This window comes from Chelonoidis abingdonii, chromosome 5, assembly GCF_003597395.2.
Source record: "Chelonoidis abingdonii isolate Lonesome George chromosome 5, CheloAbing_2.0, whole genome shotgun sequence".
Lineage (NCBI taxonomy): Eukaryota > Metazoa > Chordata > Testudines > Testudinidae > Chelonoidis > Chelonoidis abingdonii.
In genome coordinates, this window is record NC_133773.1 from 43499331 (window position 1) to 43518643 (window position 19313).

Genomic DNA, 19313 nt, shown 5'->3' on the forward strand with positions numbered 1-19313 from the left:
TCAAAACTTGACATTTGTATCTTTCTTTTCTTCTTTTCTCTTCTCTCTTCTCTTCTCCTGCAGAAACAGATGGATGAGTTGTAAAGGCAGGAAATGTTTTTATGAGTTAGCTGGCTAGCACTCAAATTGGTCTCATTTGATGGAGAGTGAAGTGAAAATATAATGGGACACTGCAAAATGCAGAAGTACTTGTACTTTGTACTGCATGGGGTGGCATAAGTAATCACCTGGGTAGTGGTAGGAACTGAGATATTGTCTGTTCAGTTAGGAAGCCATGTGAATCCAGCTTTTCCCACCTTAGAAGTATTTACACCAGACTATTTATATTGTGTGAAAACCTTGTCCAGTCCGCTGTGGCAAGGTAGTAAGTGACAAGCCCACGTGTTTTTATTAATACTTAGAAATCTTTTGAAGGGCTAATTCTGGAATATAACCTTAACTAGTTTACATGAATTATGTTATTTTTTCCCTCAGCTACTGAAGATGAAAGTGAAAAAATCAGAAAGGTATTCTATGAAGTTGAAAAGGTGTTGTTTTTTTGTTTGGTTTTATTTTTATGGTTTTACAGAAGCGTAAACCCTTTCTCATTTGGTAATTATCTGGGAAGGAAAACTAATGCTGTGGCATTTTTGTTAATCAGGTCTTCAGGTGCTGGGAACGTAGCAGACCGTGTCTTGGCTCAGCTGTTAACAGAAATGGATGGGATAGAACAGTTAAAGGACGTGACAATTTTGGCAGCTACAAACCGACCAGATATGATAGACAAGGTAAGAATAGTTGCATTGTGGTATATAGTGGTCTCTTGTGAAAACCAGCTTCTGGAATAATTTGATTCTCTTTCAGTGTTTTTCCCTAATTCTCTAATCCAGTTTCTGTTTAAGGGAAGATGTTTGAAAACAGAGACAAAGGAGGAGGAAAGGATTATGTCTGCATTTCCTTTTTTTGTTACATGAGGCTTAGTGAAAATAAAAATATTGTGCAACATCCTTAAGTATCAGTTTTCTGAAAAAAAATCTTTTAAATCAAGCTCACAGGATGTTTGTAATATTTCTGTAGAACCACTTGTGTCTATTTTGCTCTTATAGTGTTTGTTTATGAAGGAGTTTGCTGGACTGCTGGTTTCATTAGTTATTTCCTTTGAAAATATTTAGTAATCAGTGCTGCTAGTTCAGCTCATTTCCAGCCATAGCTGTTCCAGGTGTAAAACGTTACAATTTCTCTTTAGATACTGAGTTGATTATAGCTGGATAATAATTACACCCCATTTTACATTTTGAGAAACTTAAATCTGTAGCTTACTGCAAAAAAACAAAAACAACTCCCCCCAAATCACTTTAAAACAGTCCACAGCCATGTTCTCCCTGTCAGAGTAAAACACACTGGAATGGACTAAGTTTGAACTGCATTCTTCTAAGAAGCATTTCTAAGTGGTGGTCCTTACTCAAGGAAATCTTCGCTTGCTTGACTTTGGCTCCAAAAAACACAACCCTCTATCACTTGTGTCCAAGAGACGTTCAACTAATGGTGGTTATCATTAAGGCTTTTTGTATACTTTGTGTGTTACCCACTAGGGTAGAGCAGGTCAGGAATTTTCCTTCAAATAAATTTCAGTTGAAAATGTTATTTCTAATTGAAATTATCTATGGGAGTTTTTTGATTCTTGCCAAAAATATTAATTTTCTGTTGACAAAATTTAAACTAAATATTTCATTTAGCATCAGGTCAACCTGAGTTGAATCTGACAAATCTGAATGTTTGAAGAGAAACATTGCCTTTTGGTCAGTTTAATGTTATTTTGTGGTCACCTGAACTGCCACAGTGCTTCCTAGAAGTTGAAGCTTTGGGCACCCTCATGCCCCCATTTCTCTCTATGCGCCAGACTCATTGGCTGGACTCCCATTATGCACCATGGTCTCCCCTCTGGTTGGGCTGTCTGTTTTGCCAAAAATTCTAGTGTTCAAGTTTTTGTCCCAATTTGGGAAAATATCAGATTTTGAAATATTGAAATTTCCCCATGGATGGATATCCCAATTTTTGATCAGATATTCTATAGAATAGTGGTTCTCAGCCAGGGATCCGGGCCCCCTGGGGGGTCTCAAACAGGTTTCAGGAGTGCTGCCAAGCAGGGGCAGTGTTAGACTCACTGTGGCCCAGGCAGAAAGCTGAAGCCCCGCTGCATGGAGCTGAAGCTCAGGCTCTGAGCCCTGCCACTGGGGGCTGAGGCCAAAGCCTGAGCAACTTAGCTTTTTGGGGGCCACAGGCAATTGCACTGCTAGCCCTTAAGACCAGCCCTGGGTTTTAGAAGCAGAAAATCAATTGGGCACTGGTGGGCTGTGGAGTTTTTATAGTATGCGGGTGTGGGGGGGCGGGGGCGGCTCAGAATGAAAAAGATTGAGAATCCCTGCTCTAGAGCAACATAATCACACTTGAGCAAGACATTCCATTCGGAAGAGGGCAGTACTACACAAACATGCTAAACACTAAATGACAAAAACAGGGAGTCTCTAAGGTGCCACAAGGACTCCTCATTGTTTTTGCTGATAGACTAACACGGCTACCACTCTGAAACCTACTAAATGACAGTAGGCAGAACTCATCCTTGAAATTAGCCTTCTCTAGCAGCTGGCTATCAAACCCAACAGGCAGCTACCAAACTGTAATATTAATAACTGTGCAGGACTTCTGTTACTAGCAATATAGCATTCTGCAGCTACAACTTCTGCTGCAAAAGCAGACCTCTATCATGTGGACTGGAGGATTTTAAATTTAATTTGGTTTTGTTCTAATGTCACAGTATGTAGTGCTGGTCCATGCATGGATCTGTTTGTACATCCACTTTTTTGGGAATAGTTTATTTTAGTTAGCAGCTGCTGCTGCAGAGCCAGCAGAGGGAGGAGGAGATATACTGCTGAAGACATGAACCAGTGAAAGGAGACGTAGATCTATTTAGAAATTAGCCAAAAGGTTGAAACTTTACTGAACTTGAACAAAATTTCACCTACAGGCAATAAAAGGATCAAAGGTGACAAAGCCCTTTACAATCCCAGACTTCCCTCAGTTTTGCCATTTCTGGCAAAGTGCAAAATAAATGGCTCCACTGAACAAAATACTATGTAAATACCTGTAGTAGAAACCCTGGAGTAGCGTTGTAGATGTTATGGTGGATGGGAGGAAGAATTCTGTTCCCTTATCTCCATGAAAGTCACATATACAGATCCCATTTAGCTGAGATTGGAATTGGGTGACAAGGATTTTCCTCTTAGTGAGGGAAAGGGTTTTCAGCTTAATATAATTTAAATGCAAGGGTTGCTGTTAACTGTTAGCTTTTCTTCTTTTATCCTATGTAATTGGACTGCTACTTCAGGAAGTTCTTACTTTAACTTCAAAACACTAGTTTGTGTATTTGCTGTTACCACTTGTCCAGTGAAAATGCCTAGAAGCTCTTGATTTTTGCCAACAGATAACGAAGAGGGAACACAGGCCCATGAAGTTATAGTTTGTTCTGAATAGAAAAGCTCCCTGACTGCCTTACAAAATTTAAAATCTATGAGAAATGGCTAAGACTAACTTTCTTCTTACATTATTTTTTAAATACAAATTATGCTTCTCCTACCTCCTTTTATTGCTGCTTTTTACAGAGCTGTATCGTTGTTGTTTATTAATTATTACTGGATTGGACAAAAGGAAAGACAAGGGAGAAAAGATGACAATTTAAATATTTTGAAATTATTTTATTTTCCAAGGTAAGAAACTCTCTTAAAAGGGCTGTTTTATAGATAGGTATAGATTAGAATCTTGCTGGTCTACACTGACTGTGGAGGGGGAGAGAAATCAAGTGCAGCGGAATGAGGTTTGAGAACCAGTGAGTCAGTGTGGCGGTGTCTCTGATCAAGCTAGCACTCTCAAATAGCAGTGTAGCTGCAGCTGCACAGGCAATGGGATGCGCTAGCTACCTCAAGTACAATCCTATCTGAAATCCTAGGCACACTGGAAGCACAACTGTTAGCCATGCAGCCACAGTTACACAGCTATTTTAGTGCACTAGATGGATCAGAGCACAGGTATGCCTACCCAAGTTGGAAATTACACCTCCAGCTCTAGTGTACACATTCCCACAGTGACATCATGTTGCCTACAAGCCAAGTAGGTTGCACCATTATACTACTCTACTCCAGGAGTTACAGATGCTTACAGTGGTTGCTCTTCCTCTTCTTTGGAAGGGAAAAGAGAGAGTGTGAACACTATACTGAAGCCCAGAATAGTGATGTTCTTAAAGTAACAACTGGAAAATCTTGCAATGTGGATTTGTGGTTTACATTAGGATTAGTCAGTTTCTATATATACCTTTAAAAACTTTAAAATATGAATTTGTTTTTAAATATTCATTACTGTAATCACATATTTCCAATCAATATATGCCCTTCTCAAGCATTCATATGATGACTGTATGTTCATTTTAATGTGCGTTCCTTATATACTGTAAAAAGTCACAAGTACAATGCACATCTGTTCTTTGCTTTGGTGTTTCAGGGATTGAGGAATATTGTCAGTTTTACTGGAGATTCTGTTCTTAGCTTTGTGAAGAGAGTAAAGTTTGGAAGGTGTTTATGATGTGTCTAAATATATTAACTTACCAAAAGAGTAAACATAAATCCAGCATGTTCCTATTATGTAGTTTCTTCTTTATCTATTAATATATAGTTTATGGTTCTTTCCTATAGTTTGAGACAGACTTTTGAGAATATAGAGTGCAAGTAAGTAGAAGATTATTTTTCCTTAGTCTAATGCAGGCTTTGCCATCATTGTAAATATGGATATCTGGGCTCTCTTATTTGCACATATTTTTAGCCATCCATTTAACTGTAAATGTGGTTGGTACTTGTGACATACATCTATTAATTATAATAATTTCTTGGACTATCACCATGGTACCTAAGCACTATTGCTAATAACCTTACTGCCACATTTAAGACTGTGTGAGACATTTTAACCAATTTTATTTCTTATTCACTTCTCACATGATGCTAAGGTTGTTCTGAGGTGGTTGCAGAGAAAATGTCTTATTTTACGTACTTCTATTGTTCCTGTATTTTTTCCTGTTTAATAAAAATTGCTCTTCCTACATTCACACATGTGATGGGAACAAGATGTTCAGAGCATTTATTGAAGGTGCTGATGAAACAAAACACTGTTATGAGTAAATAATAATAATAAAATCCTTCCTGTTGTGCAACAGATAAGTTTAGTTTTCACCACCTGTGGTATCTGGGGAACAGCTGTAGGAATAGAACTGATGAGACAGATGTACAAGTATGGGAAATGATTTTAATTCATGCTGACTTCTAGGCTCAGGGAATAATTTTTGGGGCCTAAAACATTTTAGGACCTTGTGTACTCTTATTCAACCTAAAATTAAATGTTTTAAACAGACTTGTAATTGAGTGTGCTCATTCTTTCCAGAGTGCTCTCTACCAAATTTCCTTGGAAGGTAACCTATGTGTTTTTCCTCTTTGGTATTCGCTAATCTAAACCAACTTGCTTCTGTATCATGGAGCCTCAGCATTCTCAGAGTTTTAGTGTAGATCTTAACTCTTAGATGAGAAGGGTGGATTGCTATTTTTGTCACATGCCCCATGCAAATATCTTCTTCCTCTTGAGCTGTATGTCAATCTCCATTAGCAAGGGAATGCTGAAGCAAGATACTGATAGATCCCTAGGGAGTTCAGTGAGTGTTTCAGCACAGGAAGTGAGATGTGTGTAGCTGAGAAATCAAATAGTTTTACCTCCTGCTGGGTCAAATTTGAATGTCAAACACATTAGATTTGCTGTAAAACACATGGCGTTGAATGAAGGGATGGTCTGTGTTCTGGGATGGCACCCTGGGGCTTTTAACAGCCTTACTCTCCCTTATCATGGAGTGCAGAAAAGTTGCATCCTCAAGTGTGTCATTTGCATAAGAATGACAGGATGTGATGGGACAAATGAAGATTAATGAGATGATGTGATGTCAGCGTAGCCTATTGTTTTTAGATCGATGATGAAGTGGATTTCATCAGTGTTGAGAAGCTGGGAATGGATGATGGGATGGATCACTTGATGATTCTGTTCATTCTTTCTGGGGCACCTGGCATTGGCCACTGTTGGAAGACAGGATACTGGGCTAGGTGGACCTGTGGTCTGACCCTGTATGGCCATTCTTATGTTCTTATGCTTTAGAGCAGTATAAAACTGAAATTGTAATGATGCACAAATAATGCAATGAATGCCAAAGAACTGGGAGTTTATATATGCTTTTTTTAAAACTGTAAACAGCCTGGAAGAATATAGGTTCAAATATAAGATTTCTTGCATGCTGCTCATGAATATGCTCTAAATATGCCAGTACAGAGGAACATTTTCCTCCTTTTTGTATTTTTATTTAGCCTAAAATCTTTTTTACTGAAAACATTGGGACCAAATTATTCTTTGGAGTAGCTTTACCACCCAGGGTTGAATTTATCTCATTTAGTTAAAAAAACAACACGTGTATGCAACCCACTCTTTTGATCATGTGAACAAAATAAAACTGCAGCATGTGTTGTCCCCAAAAACTGCCAACAGTGACGAAATGGAATAAAACTCTTTCCCCACAATCTTGTTTGATCTTGCATGGTTTGGAGGGTCCTTTTTGGTCAGAGCGTTCATAGAGTGGTTTGCAAAGTTGGTCTGACCCTCAAAATGTTGATCACTCAGTAGCTATGGGACAGCTCTAATTCAAAGTGGTTTATTTTGATGAAAATAAAAAGTACATTATATGGCGGTTTGGCAGAATCAGTAAAGAAATTTTAATTTCTGGCCTGCGGCAAAAGAAAATAATCTTTCCTCTTTAGAAACTTCAAAGTTCTGCCTTTCTTGAGGCTTATGGAAGAAATTCAAATATTTAGGTTTGCAGTTTTATGAGTTAAAGGAAATAAAGAATCCTGCATATTTATTAGTTATTGTCTGGAAATATATGTGTGTTATTAAAGCAAGTGATACTGTAAGCATGTTTACCAGTCAGATTTGCTGGCATAAATTACAGTTCCTATCACAGTATACTCATTTATTTGTGTATTTGCCTATTGGTGACTTTAGGGCCTGCCTTGTACTCGTCATCTTGATCACACACAAAGGTCTCGTTTATGTAATGGCTTCAGCATGATAGGATTACAGTTGCCTTGGGTACAAAGAAAAGCTGAGCTGGGCTTTGTACTTTGTGTATTCTACACGCAGCACCCCCTAATTTGATGGGGACAGAATCATAAAGGAGAACTTGAGGTTTCATTTAAAATAAAAATAAATCTTTTAATCCTATTCTTTACAGAGACAGCCTTGAAGACATAACGTAAACTGACTGCTAAGGTTGAAACGATGAAGTTATACTTGACTTCTGTAGGATTCTGGGGGAATCTAAAGATTCTGCCTAACAATGCCCTTACACACAGGATTGGATGAAAGGCTAGGCACTATAGCTTAGTGACCAGGGCCCCAATGCTTACAGTGATATGGCTACATCAAAATGTAAACTTACTTTTTATTTTCTAAAGATAAGCTTCTCGTCTTCATGATCATGATGAAAACCTTGGAAACATGAACCAAGTGATGCAGCGAGGCCTACTGTGAGCCTGAAAAATAACTGAGAGCTGCTGCCTTCATTTTACGTGACTAGGGCCGTACCAGATTCCATTTTGGTCAATTTCATGGTCAAAGGATTTTAAAAATCATAAATTTAATGACTTCAGCTATTTAAATATGAATTTTCTGGGTATTGTAACTAGAGGTCCTGACCCAAAAAGGAGTTGTGGGGGGCTGCAAGGTTATGAGGGGGGGAAGGGCGTGTGGTACTTCTATGCTTACTTCTGCACTGCTGGTGGTGGTGGTGCTGCCGCCTTCAGAGCTGGGCGGCCAGAGAGTGTTGGTTGTTGGCCAGGAGCCCAGCTCTGAGGGCAGAGCTGCCGACAGCAGCAGCACAGAAGTAAGGATGGCATGGTATGTGTGCTGCTGCCTGCAGAGCTGGGCTGTCAGTCTGCGGCTGCCAGTATCAGCTGCCAGCTCTAAAGTCAGCAGTGCACAAGTAAGGGTGGCATGGTATGGTATTGCCACCTTTACTTGTGTGCTGCCTTCAGAGCTGGGCACCTGGCCAAAAGCCACCGCTCTCAGGCCCCCCAGCTCGGAATGCAGCGAAGAAGTATGAATGAAAATACTATGACCCTCCCCGTAAAATAACCTTGTGACACCCCCCCACCTCCTGCAACTCCCTTTTGGGTCAGGACCCCCAATTTGAGAAACACTAGTCTCCCCCATGAAATCTGTATAGTATAGGGTAAAAGCACACACCAGACTGTATTTCACACTCTGATTTCATGTGTTTTTCATGGCCATGAATTTGGTAGGGCCCTATATATAATGGTAATAATTCCCACTGCTTGGGAATCCCTCAGCACCTTAGAATCATAGAGTATCAGGGTTGGAAGGGGCCTCAGGAGGTCATCTAGTCCAACCCCCTGCTGAAGCAGGACCAGTTCCCAACTAAATCATCCCAACCAGGGCTTTGTCAAGCCTGACCTTAAAAACATCTAAGGAAGGAAATTCCACCACCACCCTAGGTAACCCATTCCAGTGCTTCACCACCCTCCTAGTGAAAAAGTTTTTCCTAATATCCAGCCTAAACCTCCCCCACTGCAACTTGAGACCTTTATTCCTTGTTCTGTCATCAGGTGCCACTGAGAACTATCTAGAGCTTCTCATTCTTCTCTTCTGCAGACTAAACAATCCCAGTTCCCTCAGCCTCTCCTCGTAGGTCATGTGCTCCAGCCCCCTAATCATTTTTGTTGCCCCTCTGCTGGACTCTTTCCAATTTTTCCATATCCTTCTTGGAGTGTGGGGCACAAAACTGGACACACTACTCCAGATGAGGCCTCACCAATGTCGAAGAGAGGGAAATGATCACATCCCTCCATCTGCTGGCATTGCCCCTACTTATAAAGCCTAAAATGCTGTTAGCCTTCTTGACAAGAAGGGCACACTGTTGACTCATATCCAGCTTCTCATCCACTGTAACCCCTAGGTCCTTTTCTGCAGAAAGAGAATTCTGTGTGAAGAGAAGGAGATGGGTGTAGGCTCGTCAAGCCCTCATTAAAGCAGATACATTCTGGCTACTGAGAAAAGTATTGCAGGCGTGGTCCCCCCTCCTGTAACTCTCTCCCTTTCTTGGGTAAGATGGAATTCCTGTTGCCCCCTGTTAATCCTGTATGGCTGTTGCTGTGTGGGGAAGGTCCCTACTGCTGCTTCTGGGAGTTGGCAGTCTGACCTAGTGATCAGCAAGACAGTCTGGCCCCAGAGTCAGGAAGCAGGAATCAATCCAAGGGTCAGAGTCAGGGGTCCGAGCTGGAGCCAGTAACCGTAGCCAAAGGTGAGAGCCAGAGTCAGAAGCTGGGCAAGGGGAGCAGGGCTGGTGTGGGCTAGAACAGGGCAGGGAGCAGACTGTGGCAGGATGGGAACGAGGGAGGCACAGGGGTGATCGCAGCTGCCGGATCTAAGCATTGAACAGTCAACAAGCTGTTGCCAAGCCTAAATGTAGACCTGTTGGCTCCTTTCAGCCATTTGTGCAGGCTGGCCAATCAGGCAATTCTGCTGCAGTCCAGTTGGGCTCATTAACATGCCTGAGGGCTGAACTGACAAGGCCCAGGCTCAGCTAAGGGAGCTCAACCCAATAGTTTCTGAAACTGAGAAGAGTAGGGAAGCTGCTGTCGCGAGGCCGGCCATTCATGTGGTTTGAAGCAGGATGGTCCTGTTTTTGTGCAGTTAGTACCCTGTCTGGTACAGGTATAAAACTGGATGTGGTCTTGTGTGGTATGCATGAGGATGCCATGTTGAAGAGTGTGCTACTCAGCCCCTGCTGGTATGATGTCATGAACTGTGCATTTGATGTCATGCTGGTGGGGGCGGGACTGTGTGCTCTTCAAAATGGCATTCTTTGTGGACCATGGGCTTGCATGCACAGTGCGTATGAGGTCATGCCCGCAGGGGCGGGGTGGCATGCTCTTCTAATTGGCATCTTCCATGTGGCATGACCTTGCATGCAATCTGAGAGTGTTGGTGTCATGCAGGAAGGGGCAGGGTCATGCCATTCCCAGAAGTACCAGAATGTCTGGTATTCTGGGTACCCATCAGTGGCCACCCTAGCTGTCGCCTTTGCCTCTCTGAAAGGGAAATGGACCTCCTGTCACTGTCACAAGGGACCATATTTTGTGGTATGCTTAGGGCCCTGGATTGCCTAAATATGGCCATTCCTTCACGCAGTTTTTTTAAATTGTAAAATTAGTCTGAAGTTTGGCATGTATCTCAACCAATCATCTTGATAACTTTTTTTAGAATATATAGGCTGCCTCTGCCAACTGGTGTGACAGGAATTGGTTACTTTTAGAGGGAGGCAGCGTTGCAAGGCTTAATGGTTGCAGAGTGTTTTCAGATATTTGAATGAAAAGTGGTAGTAAAGTGAAATATGTTTATACCCTAGGTTTCGTCCTGTTAGCTTACTGAAGCAGTCCAGGATGTGTACTTGCCTTATTTTCAGCTTCCTGGGGAACGAAATTGTTTGTTTGTTTGTTTGTTTGTTTTTTAAGTTTTGCAAACCCTTTAGACCAACTGATACTGAACAGCTGACACCAGTTTTCAGGGGGCTTCATAGGGGTTGTTCTGTCACTAGCATATGGCATGCTGGGATGCGATTCAGAATGGGAACCAGCGAGTCTAAACACAAGGACTATGCACCCCCACCCCCTCAAATTAACTATTTTTTAAAAAATTGTTTAATTCTTTTTTGCTATTTGAGAACATTTAACTTATTCTAAGATGTCAGGATTAAATACATTTTGTAGGTCACCCTTTCAATCAGACAGCAATGAATGCTTACATCATTTTGCCCAGGTGCATCATGATTCTTTGAAATAACTGAAGATATAAAATTTCTTTTGAAGATAAGATTGTTCTGCAGCATATAATACATTTTAAGAAATTGAAGCTCTCGGGAGAGACATCAAAATACATGCTGTGGAAGAGGGTATCAAATATTAAGAACTTATTTGTTTCAAAATCTTGGCACACTCACAAGTTCCTTTCTCTTCTCTCTATTCCCGTTTGCTTTCTGTGGTATTAGTTTTAGTCAGTCTTGTTGTACCTGACCTTCTCGGCCACCATGAGTAGCACTATAATCTGAGAAGTGGCTGTTTCTTAAAAGGTGTTACATTGCCATAGTAAATAATGGATGTTGATTTATTTAGGTGTTAGTGTGCGTGAAGATTATCTGTAGAATTAAAACTGAAGCGAGAAGGATTTAAAGTTGTTTCAGAAAAATGGTCTGCCAAACTTGAAATGAATGTCAGTTTGAGGAAATATTGGTTCATCCCATCTACCCATGAAAGCACATACATGCCGGATGAACACAGCTGTTTACTGTTTACACGATTAAGCTGTAGTTCTACAGTGGGATTGGCCAGATGGCCTCCTCAGCCCATGCAAAGTCCCACTAACCCACATAAGACTGTGCGATTGCGGTGACATTTGGTTTCCACAGGAACGTGTGATATTTTTATTTAAATCAGGAATTGTATGTTGAGATTCACTGAAGTATTTAAGTTGTTACCAGTGGAAACTTTGTTTTCGTACGAGTATGGTTAATAAATATTTCCAGGTGTGCAAAAGTGATTTTTGTTTCTAACTATTTGATTGTCAGAGTGTGGAGAGCTGAGCAGTAAATCAGCCTTAAGGCTGCTAAAATATAACCCTTCCCAAACCTCACTGGTGACAGTTGAAGAGCATGGTGACTTTTTCACTTAAGATTTATTAGTTACCTGAAAAGAGAGGGTGGAGGTAAAACTTGTTGGGCTGCATATTTTCTCTTTTAAGAGATATAATATAACTCTAGGATAAATTGCTTTATTTTGTCTGTGAAAACATGCATCCAGATAATACATGTAAAATATGCATACAGATAATAGTTTGAATTCATAGAGAATAGAAAAGTAAATATGCATGCTCTTATTCTTTTTAACAGATAACATTCCTTACATTGAAGCAGTCATGTATTTCAGCATTGCTAATGCTTTCGTGATCTTTTGCACAATACATGGTGGAGAGCTAATTTGAAGCGATCAAATCCTTTGTAGGAGTAGGTACCAAACATATTTATTTCATCAGGAAAAGGGCAAAGGAGGAAATTTTCTCTCAGACATACATTTCATCCTGCCAAGTGAAGGGCACAATGTGTGACAAAGACCCAAAATAATTATTCATTCAGGAAATTTAAAATGCTGTGGGATTAATTCCTTCAATGTAAATAACTCTTTCTGCAACCTCAGTTCAGTGATTTAGGATGTAAATGATTTTTCCAACAATAAAATTAGAGGGGACACCAAATTCGTGTGGAACACAAGTAACTTAGAGACTGAAATGAACCATATTCCTTGAAGTGAGGTGCTCTTGGTGTAAAACTGGAGTTAACTGTGGATTTATTGAGAGTGTTATTTTTTTAAGGAGTTTCGAAATGCTGTAAATGTGCATACTGGGAGGGGTTAGCTAATTTTTCATTGAGATTAAAGTGGCGATAGAAAAGCTTTATTTCAAGTAACTTATGTTTCTTGAACTGAGTTTAACATACCTACAAAGTTAATAGTAAGCAACTACAACCATTTTTCCTGCATGGATATATAATAATGTAGTTTTATACTTTTTAATAACTTGGCAACTAAAACAGTAGGATACATATATACTTTAGCTTTCTCCTCTTCCCCTCTCCCACTCACTTCATCATCATTATGGACCTTTCTTTTAGAGTAAGAGTTCAGATGAACAGTTTTTTTCCAGAACCATATCAGCGTGGTGCCATGGATCAGTTTATATGGTAGAATGCTGTGTGAATGGTCAGAGCCTTGATCACATTTAATCTGGGATGTTGAGTTTTATGGCAGAAAGATTCAACTTCAGCCAGGTTTGTTTCACAATCTGTCTATTAGATGGGATAAGTCTTTTTATCTGATAAGCTTCATTGACTAGAGATAACGAGTTGAGCAAGAGTTATGTTCCAGAGAGACTTGTTTTTTTAAGTATTTATTGGAAAATGAAGTTGAAACAAATGTTATCACAGGCCTGGTAGTTCAGAGAAGACATACACAGAAGGATACAGTAGCTGCAAATTGTGGTAGGTGCGTTGTAGCCACAAACACACTTAGGGCTCAGTTTTCAGTTGGGCTTTTGCCCAGCTTCCCTTTTTGTGGATGCAAAATATACACTAAGTTTATATTTGCGAACAAAAAAACTACATGAAAAGAACATTATCCAGTTTGCAAAATCAAGCTCTTAAGAGTTAGGAAATGTTTTTTTAGGAACAAAGTTACGAAAGTTAGGAAATGCCTGTGTGCAAAAAAGACACATCCCTGATACAAATGCCACCCTCGGCTCTGCCAAGTTTCAGGTCCCTTCTCCAAAGCATGGGGACATGAGAGCTTTTCAAAGAAAAGGTCTCTGCAGTTCTTTAGCCTGGACAAAAACAATGTATTTTCCTTAGCCTTATTCTTGGAAATGACTAACCATTTTGGCTTAGAATTTCCAGAAATATTTAGCCTGAGGAAGAAGCCTGACATGAAAAACTTAAGCCCAAAAGATTAAAATTTGGCAAAGTTATAAGCCACTGGAAAGGGTCTTTTTATTGGAAATGTCGGTGTTGGACAAACTTAATAGGCAGTGTTTCCAGCCCTGCCTGCAATACAGCACTTAACATAAACTTGGAACTCACAGTGAAACAGAATGTCCTGAATTGTTTCTGTGCCCCCCAAAGTGAATATTTTAATAATAGTTATAACAGATTTCCAGTTACAAAGATGACGACTTATGGGGATGGGAGGGCAGTGATGAATTCATATAAGGTTTCCCTACATATTAGCACAATGTAAGGCACTGATTTTAATATTTGTTTATAAAATCCTCCAACCCTAAACAAAATAAATCCAGTAATTCCTTGTCAGTGATGTGGAAGAAAGATTCTGTTTCCTTCACTAATAAACAGTTGTGAAAAGCTATAGGATCTAGATGACATGACAGCTCTTTCAGCAAGACTAACTTTTAACAAATCAGCTTTTTCCTGAAAGTTAACTAGTGGTTTTGTGTCTTAGTTGATTGTAGTGCCTTTGTAGTTTACAAAATCTTGATAAAGAAAAACCAAAACAATTTTCCATTAGTTCATTTTTCACAATGAAGAATCTCTGGCCTAACATTTTATTTACTTAGCCCGTGATAAAAACCTCACATACATAGGATGTCAATTGTTTATGGACGAGACAGAAGTAGAAATACTTTGTTTATAAGATATTTGTGTGTGTGTGAGATCTGTCAATATAGATATCTATATCGATATACATTAGTGTGTGTTCAAGAAGAGCAGATTCTTTCTTCAAGGTCTTAATGTTTGTTTTTTAAAGAAAATTAACATCTAAGTGAAGTACGGGAAATCTGATTTGTTGAGTAAAGAGAAAAGGGAACAGTAAAGAGGACATGAAGCCATTTATTTGTAAAGTATCATTTACATAAATTTTGTAGGGCAGCAACTATAATTGTAAGCAGGAGCACCAGGTTTAGGCCTTTATTAATGTACTATATAAAGACTTTCAGATAGAACAAGATGACAGTGCCCCATGACAAATGCAAATCAAGAGGTGTTCCACTGAACTCCTTGGAGCGCCTACATATTTATTTACACTGATGTGAGAACAGAATCTGATGCTGTAATTCGGTAACAAAAGCTGATAGAGGTGAATTTATGTGGTTTGCTCTGGATAACTGTGCAACTCAGAGAACTGCAGAGAATCTGGGTTGTTAGGTAAGTTTTCGAATAGCTAACCATCAGAAGACTGTCAAAAGCATAGATTAATAAGCATGCACGGTGAACTGGAAGGTAACTGTTCAAAAGTCCAGTGGATGCTTCAGCCCAAAAAAATGGAGAGGCTACAAAATAGTCAGCAGCTCTTCTTCCTTTGTGAAGAGTCCAGATTGCTATTCCTTATCTGGGTTATGTCTAAGGGCTCGTCTACACTGGGGGTGTGTCAGACTAAGACACGCAACTTCAGCTATGCTATTTGCATAGCTGAGGTCGAAATATCTTAGTTTTACTTACCTGGCCGTCCTCACGGCAACGAGTTGACTGCTGCGGCACCCCCATCAACTGCGCTTACTCCTCCTGTCAAGGTGGAGTACGGGTGTTGATTAGCGGGTCAATTTATTGCGTCCAGACAAGACGTAGTAAATCGATCCCCAGTGCATCGAACAGTCCCCACCGATACGGCAGATAGTATAGGCATACCCTAAGAGACATTCTTATTTAATTGGACATACTGATTTACACTGAATTACTGTTTTACAGTTACGGTTTGTTTCCTCCATGGTAAATTAAGGCTTGAATTATGAAAACGTACCCCAGGATATTTATTATACCTGTGGGAAAGTATTTATCATACTGGATTTTGGTTTAACAAAAATTCTTCCCTTTCTTGTGAGTTGTTTGTACCTCTAGAGTGCTCTAGAGTGTTCTCTTAACTCATTGTTAATGTGCATGGTTCTATGACTAGTGTGTGACAATCGGTTGTACTATTTCTTGGCACTGATGAGTATCTCTCTCTTGCTAAATATTAAAATGTTTGCTTGCACTGTATTTCTAAATATTTTAAACCTAAAATTGAATTTCTTCTGCCTCCATCAACCAGTAATTTAGATAAGATATATGTGCAATTTTTCCACTGATATCCACATTTTAATGTATAACTGACATTTTTTAAAGAGCGGTGTTGAAGATTTTCATTGGCAAAGTGATTTGAAATGAATAAAACTTTCATGTGTCACTAAACTTTTTCCCAAAGAGTTGGATAATGGTGTTTAAATAGAGTATGGAAAGCAAACAAATAAATAGGGGAGCTTCCTGCTGGAACACTGTGTTAGCTCTCCAGCAGGCTACAACCTTCGCTGACTTATGCAGACTTTCATAGGAATAAAATCCTTCCTTTAATGAAATCTGGTAGCAGGTGTAGTGCCATACATTACATTGCTAAGAGAAACGAAGGCAGTTCTCCAATCAGTGTGACTCTGAGGCAAGTACATACAGCTAAACGTATGACCTCCTTCATAACTAATGAAGGCCCTTGAATTTCTCCAAGTGATAAGTTGCGTGAGTCTTTGAAGCATTAATACTTCTATGCTTATTATGAAGCCCACAATCCAAACCCCACCACAGTGTTCAGGGTGAAAAGTTAATATGTTGTAAAACATATTGTAGCAATCCCCACCCTCTGAAATTCAAACAAACAAGGTATTCCTACACTAAATGAAGGAGAGAAGGGAATGGGGATTGGAATGATTAAATATGGACCATAGGTTCTGCGGGAAGATGATGGTGAACACTCATACTGCTGCCACCACTGCTGCCTCCTTTGGCAAACATCAAGAGGAAAATGATCTTTCTTCGAGTGATTGCTCATGTGTATTCCACAGTAGGTGTGTGTACTGGCCACATGCACCAGTGTCAGAAGTTTTTCCCTTAGCAGTACCCGTACTGGGGGACCACTGCTGCGACCCCTGGAGTGGCGCCCCTATATCACGCTATACGGGGAGCCGCGTGCTCCCTCCATCCGCAGTTCCTTCTTGCTGCCGGTGAAGGTAGTCAGAATGTCTTACTTCAGCCTTGCTGCAGCTTCTCTAGTTGACCTTAGTGGTACAGTTACTTTTAGTAGTTTTTCAAATAGTTAGAGTGGGTTCGGGGCATGCCCCATGCTCCAGCCTTCAAGTCGTGCGACACCTGTTGCCATTCTGTGCCCAGAAGTGATCCGCATGCTGAGTGTCTCCGCTGCATGAGCGAAACTCACGTGAGTGAGTGCTGCAAGATCTGCAGTTCATTCAAGCCATGGACTAAGGAGGAGAGGGACATCAGGCTTCGCTCTCTCCTGATGGAATCGACACTGGCCCCTACCCCGGCACGCCGAGCGGACCCAGTACCGTGTCGTCAGTGCGTAGCGAAGTCCCCTCCACTAGCTGGCACCACTCTCCTTCCAAGAACCAAGGGAAGACTTCCGTCTCACAACAGTGCCAAGAAAAGGAGAGATGTGAAGTGGTCCCGAGCCAGGCAGCCCTCAATCCCCCTCAGGTCCATAACCAGGTCGTGCGGCTCCACTGGAACAGATGTCATGATCGGGCCCCCCAATCTTTCAGTGGCAAGGGGCACTGTGGCTGCAGATGCCCGCCCAGACGGGAACCCGCTCGGTGGCCAAAGCATCCCTGAGGCCTTCAGCCTCCCCTTCCCGGCAGAGGGTCAAGTCAACAGGTTCCGAGTTGGCAGCCCTGCGCCCGGACTCTGGGGGCCGCCCCTCCCTTTCCCACACCCACCAGTACTGCCTGAGCCTCTCCACGCCAGCCCCCTCTCCAGCACCGGGTGATGCCATTACGGAACTGCCGCCCATTCCACAGGAGGACTTCAGGGCACATCAAGACCTCCTTAAGAGGGTGGCGTCCAACCTCCAGCTCCAGACTGAGGAGATGGAGGGCCCGACTGACTCCCTTTTCAATGTGCTGTCGTCCTCTGCACTGGGCCGTGTAGCCCTGCCTCTCACCAGGAAGTAGCCAACATTTCCATGACCTTGGGGGCCAAGGAAGCAGGAATTTGCCACATTTCCAAAAAGGTGGAGAGGAAGTACTCTGTGCCGGCTAAGGACCATGAGTACCTCTATTCCCACCTGACACCTAACTCTCTGGTGATGGAATTGGTAAACCACTGAGAATGACACGGCCAGTCCGTGCCCACCCCCCAGGATAAAGACACCAGGAGACTGGATACTTTTGGCAGGAAAGTTTATTCTTTGGCAAGCTTCCAGCTCAGGGTGGCCAATCATCAGGCCCTACTGAGCCGGTATAACTTTAACTTATGGGGATCCCTGCCAAAGTTTGAACCTCTCCTCTGGAGCGGGACAAAAAAGGCTCTGCTAGAGGAAGGGGTGGCAGCGGCAAAAGCAACCCTCCAGGTTGGATGCCGCCAATACAGCAGCCTGCTCAATGGCTTCCGCCATTTCCATGCGCAGGGCATCTTGGCTCCTCCTTTCAGGGCTGTCAGTGGAGGCCCAGTCCCTTATGCAGGACCTACCCTTTGATGGGAAAGCACTGTTTGTGGACTAAACGGATGTCCGTCTGCACGGAATGAAGTATTCCCATACCACCCTGCAAACCTTGGGCCTCTGTCCCACCGGCTAAGGACAAGCCCGGGCCGCAGACTTCAGCTCCACCTGCACAGGGCAGATACGAGCCTCCATCCAAGAAGCTGAGAGACCAGAGGCGTTGATCTCAACGTCAGTCCCCCCCTGCAACGTGGGCAGCAGGCCTGTTGCCCGGGAGACCCTCCGATTAATAAAATTTGTGTTCTGCAACCAGTTGTCTTCCTTCCGAGTGGAGTGGTCCCATATAACGTCAGACCAATGGTCCTCAACAACATTTCCAAAGGTCACATGTTGCAGTTCACTTCGCCCTCACCTTACCACTCCCATCCCTAATGAGCCCCAGGGACCCGGAGCATGCCCACCTCCTAGGGCAGGAGGTGGCACATCTGCTTCATCTGGGGCTGGTGGAAAGAGTACCAGTAGACTTCCAGGGCAGAGACCTCTACTCCTGGTACTTCCTGATCCCAAAGGCAAAAGGGGGGCTCAGGCCCATCCTGGACCTACAGGATCTCAACCAGTTTATGGTCTGCTCCAAGTTCTGCATGGTGTTTCTGGCCTCTATCGTTCCCTTCCTGAACCCGGGGGATTGGTACGCGGCCCTGGACCTTCAGGATGCGTATTTCCATATCCCTGTATTCGAGGGGCACAGGCACTTCCTCAGGTTCCTGTTGGGGTTGGATCACTACCAGTTCATGGTCCTTCCTTTTGGTCTATCCACGGCACCCAGGGTTTTCACCAAGCGCATGGCAGTGGTAGTGGCCTACCTCCAGCAGAAAAGGGTGCAGATCTTTTCATACCGGGACGATTGGCTTCTCAAGGGCAGCTCTTGGTCCCAGATGCAGGCCCATATGGAACTGCTGCTGTCCACATGCGCAGATCTCAGCCTAGTGGTGAACAAGAACAAATCTGTGTTAGTCCCAGTTCAGTGCATAGAATTCATAGGGGTGCTGCTGGACTCCTTAAGGGCCACACCCTCTCTCCGTCCGGGCAGGTTCAAGACCCTCAAAGGTCTCATTGCCTTGGTCATGGCCTTCCCCTTGACAATGGCAAGAG

The 19313-nt window shown here is 42.1% G+C and overlaps 1 protein-coding gene across 4 annotated transcripts in view; it reads left to right on the forward strand.

Moving 5' to 3' along the window:
• AFG2A (AAA ATPase AFG2A) overlaps nucleotides 1-19313 on the forward strand; it is a 314503-nt gene that overhangs the window by 95830 nt on the left and 199360 nt on the right. For 3 of the 4 annotated variants that reach the window (XM_032797088.2, XM_032797090.2, XM_032797089.2), the window contains exon 14: nucleotides 641-767. In XM_032797088.2, coding sequence (XP_032652979.1) covers nucleotides 641-767 — 127 coding nt within the window. Of the gene's footprint in view, nucleotides 1-640; nucleotides 768-3638; nucleotides 3724-19313 lie in introns of those variants that run through there. The other variant, XM_032797093.2, reaches the window with a different exon arrangement.